General features: G+C 38.1%; 1 protein-coding gene across 1 annotated transcript in view; it reads left to right on the forward strand.

Moving 5' to 3' along the window:
- Window positions 1–1,137: 1,137 nt before the first annotated feature.
- LRRC63 (leucine rich repeat containing 63) overlaps window positions 1,138–1,601 on the forward strand; it is an 82,879-nt gene continuing 82,415 nt past the window's right edge. The window contains exon 1 of the mRNA XM_012648343.1: window positions 1,138–1,308. Within this exon, the coding sequence (XP_012503797.1) occupies window positions 1,138–1,308 (171 nt within the window). The remainder of the gene's footprint in view (window positions 1,309–1,601) is intronic.

Raw genomic sequence — 1,601 nt, forward strand, 5'->3', positions numbered from 1 at the left:
ACATGATTATTTTTTTAAAAAAGAAAGAGAACGGAGGTAGTAATATTTTCAAAAATAGTAATAAATCTAAAAAATAGTAAAATAATCCACACCAAATGTGATTTTTGCTTTCTATAATAAATCCATCCTACATATCTGTATATCATTTTCATAGATAAAGCATGTAAAAAAAGTTAGAATAACTGATATATACATATAAAACATATCAAGCCATGGATTTAATTTTCGTAACAACTATCATTTGCCTACATGTCTGGTACTAAGTGGTAGAAATAGTAAGCGGTAAAGACAAAATGTTCACACCTGAGGAGGTTACATATTAAACAGCCCTAGGTTCTGGCCTTATACAGCTAGAAGAATCTTGAAGGAACGAAGCCTGACGCCTGCTGATTCCCATGTGACAAAGCATTTTTAAAAAATTTTGTTATTGAAAAGTGCATTGCCTTGATTTTGACTACACAAAACTAAGAATAAATTTTAAAGGCCAAGAATCAGTAAGTACATACGACTGAATTCCAGTAGTTCTCATGGTTCCGACTTCATTTGTTCACATTTACACAATATGCACAATATGTATTACTTGACACTAAGCCTGGCCATGGGATCTACTTTTTGTTATCAGTTTTCTTGTCTTTCTGAGAAGCTAATCAATCTCTGACACAGACACAGGCGAAAGTGAAATAAATTCCTGGTCTGGGACGGCAGTCTAATTGGGACACAGTAATCTTACAAGGAAAAGAAACCAGATGCTAATACTCTTAAGGAAAACAAGTTGCATAATAGTTTCCAGTCTGATGAAATACTTTTTAACTTTTCCACTTTTTTCATTGATTGTTTTAAAATATGTTTGCTACTAAGGAGAAAAAGGTTAGGATGTGAATCTTGAAACATTCCCAAAGCTAGAAAGGTATTTATACAGAAGTCTCACTTTCCAGCATCTGTTAAAAAGTTCTTGCATCTGTACTTTAAAGGGAAAAAAAAAATACCTGGAAGGAAGCTCCATCTAGTTTACTTTCTGAGTTTCCACATCTACCTGAGTTGTCTAGCTCTTTCTCCCTTAAATCTCCAGAGATACATGCACGAACCTGCAAACACATACGATGTGTCCATCACTGTACATACAGGTTGATCAACATCATGGCAGAGGACACAAGTCACAATGCGGTAATCAGAACAAATGACTATGACAATAAGAAACGAGTTTCTTTTACTGCCCGCTCAGATCCCTTTTCTACACAATTCAGCCAGAAACTTTTAAAGGATCGGAAAGACAAAACAAGTTGCATTAAAAGAGAAAGAGAACAGAATGTTTGCTTTTCCCGGTCACTTCAACATTAGCAAAGGGACCAGGTGCACAAAAGTGCAGCATTAAAGAATGCCCCCCAGTTTCTAGACACCCAAGTTAAGCACCGTGTAATCAAGAAAAGTAAATAAATCAGAGTGGTCATTGCCGTTATTAATAAGAATAGTAATAACAATTGTCACCACGGCGTTCCGTACAGCAGCTGCACGTGGAGCCGGCTTCTCCTCCGGCCCCCACCGCCCGCAGCCTCCCCAGCTGCCCGCACCGCGGCGGAGCAGGACGAACGGGCGCCGCGCGC

This window comes from Propithecus coquereli, unplaced genomic scaffold, assembly GCF_000956105.1.
Source record: "Propithecus coquereli isolate 6110/MARCELLA unplaced genomic scaffold, Pcoq_1.0 Scaffold11, whole genome shotgun sequence".
NCBI lineage: Eukaryota > Metazoa > Chordata > Mammalia > Primates > Indriidae > Propithecus > Propithecus coquereli.